At 43.8% G+C, this 1384-nt stretch overlaps 1 protein-coding gene across 1 annotated transcript in view; it reads right to left on the reverse strand.

Moving 5' to 3' along the window:
* LOC308164115 (beta-galactosidase-like) overlaps positions 1–1384 on the reverse strand; it is a gene marked incomplete at its 5' end in the record, with an annotated part of 18585 nt that overhangs the window by 15467 nt on the left and 1734 nt on the right. The window contains one exon of the mRNA XM_080538266.1: positions 469–473. Coding sequence (XP_080394392.1) covers positions 469–473 — 5 coding nt within the window. The remainder of the gene's footprint in view (positions 1–468; positions 474–1384) is intronic.

Consider the following 1384-nt stretch of genomic DNA (forward strand, 5'->3'; position numbering starts at 1 on the left):
TATTACTTATTACTTGGAATCAAGAGTAATAATATTACTTTACTTTTATATTACATATTACTTTCCCCCTTTCCACCCGCAAAAATATGTACAACAACACAACGGTTTAGCCAGCTCCTTTTCTTGAACTGAATCCAATTTATTGGAATAATAAACTGAATAAGTGCAAACAAAATACAAAATAAAGCAGCAGTCTCTCTGCCACTGTGATACAGCAGAGGACCCCCTTCCATCCCCCTGCCTCTCTGATCACCCTGCTGCTGCTTCATACACCTACAGTTTATACTACTACTTCTATTTCTATGTATGCTGGTTATGGAACAGAATACGTTCTATTTCTATTTATGCTGGTATAGAATACAGAACACGTGTTACAGATTGTAGTTCCCCAGACGGCCGGAATCGAACCGGGAACCCTGCGGTCATGGTCAACGCTTAACCCGCTACGCCACCTAAGCGCCCCCTCACCTGTCCTCTTATGTCAGGCCAGAAGGGGAGGAGGAGACCTAGGAGAGGATTTCGATATCATTCCTCACTCCATTCCAATGAGGTAGAAATCCTCTGATTTCTACCTCCACAAGCCTCTCACTAAAGCAGTGTCTATTCTAAAGAGGAAGTACTGTACACCCATCTCTTGGCTTAAAGTTGATGAGGTTAAAAGCATCACTTCTTTCATTTGTAAAAAAAAAAAAATATGAATGTTCTGAAAACCAAATAGAGCTTTGGTTGAATGGAACGCCCCAACCAGGTCATATCTCTAAAACCCAGAATAAAATCAGTTTAAAAAACAAACAAACAAGTGAAGCAACACATCATACGCACCAGATCCTAACTGAGTATTTTAATTAGATTTCTGTTATGTACCTCTCTGTAAAGAGAAGACGGATAATTGGATCAGAAGGAGGAGAGACTGAGTCTGATACCCTCGCTCTTCTCTTATCTGTAATAATTTCCGCGGCTCCGCCCGCCTGTCCATCTCCCTCCGCTCGGCCCGGCCGTCCGCGTTGCGTATCACGCCTGCCGCAGATTGATTAAGCGGAGCAGGCCGTATCCCTGCTCTGTGATTGGCAGACGCCCGGGAGAGGGTTCTGATATTTAAATGTGGAACCTCATTCTGTTTCGGGGGTCAGTCGAAGTCGGGAGGGGGGAGAGGGGGGAGAGGGGGGGTCTTCTCCAGACAAAAGGCAAGAAGCAGCTTACTTCCTGCATGATGGTTTTGCACTGTCCAATTGCGAATGTACGAACTTAATTACAGCTACAGGAATTAATATTTTTGTCATCCTTGACAGACACAAAGTCAAAATAGTGTCGATACTTCCAGCCGTGGAAAGTAAATGTACGCTGTTCATCATCATCCGCCATGGTTTGATTTGTTTTGAGAAAC

The sequence above is a fragment of the Nansenia antarctica genome (genome assembly GCF_963989245.1).
Source record: "Nansenia antarctica genome assembly, chromosome: 8".
Lineage (NCBI taxonomy): Eukaryota > Metazoa > Chordata > Actinopteri > Argentiniformes > Microstomatidae > Nansenia > Nansenia antarctica.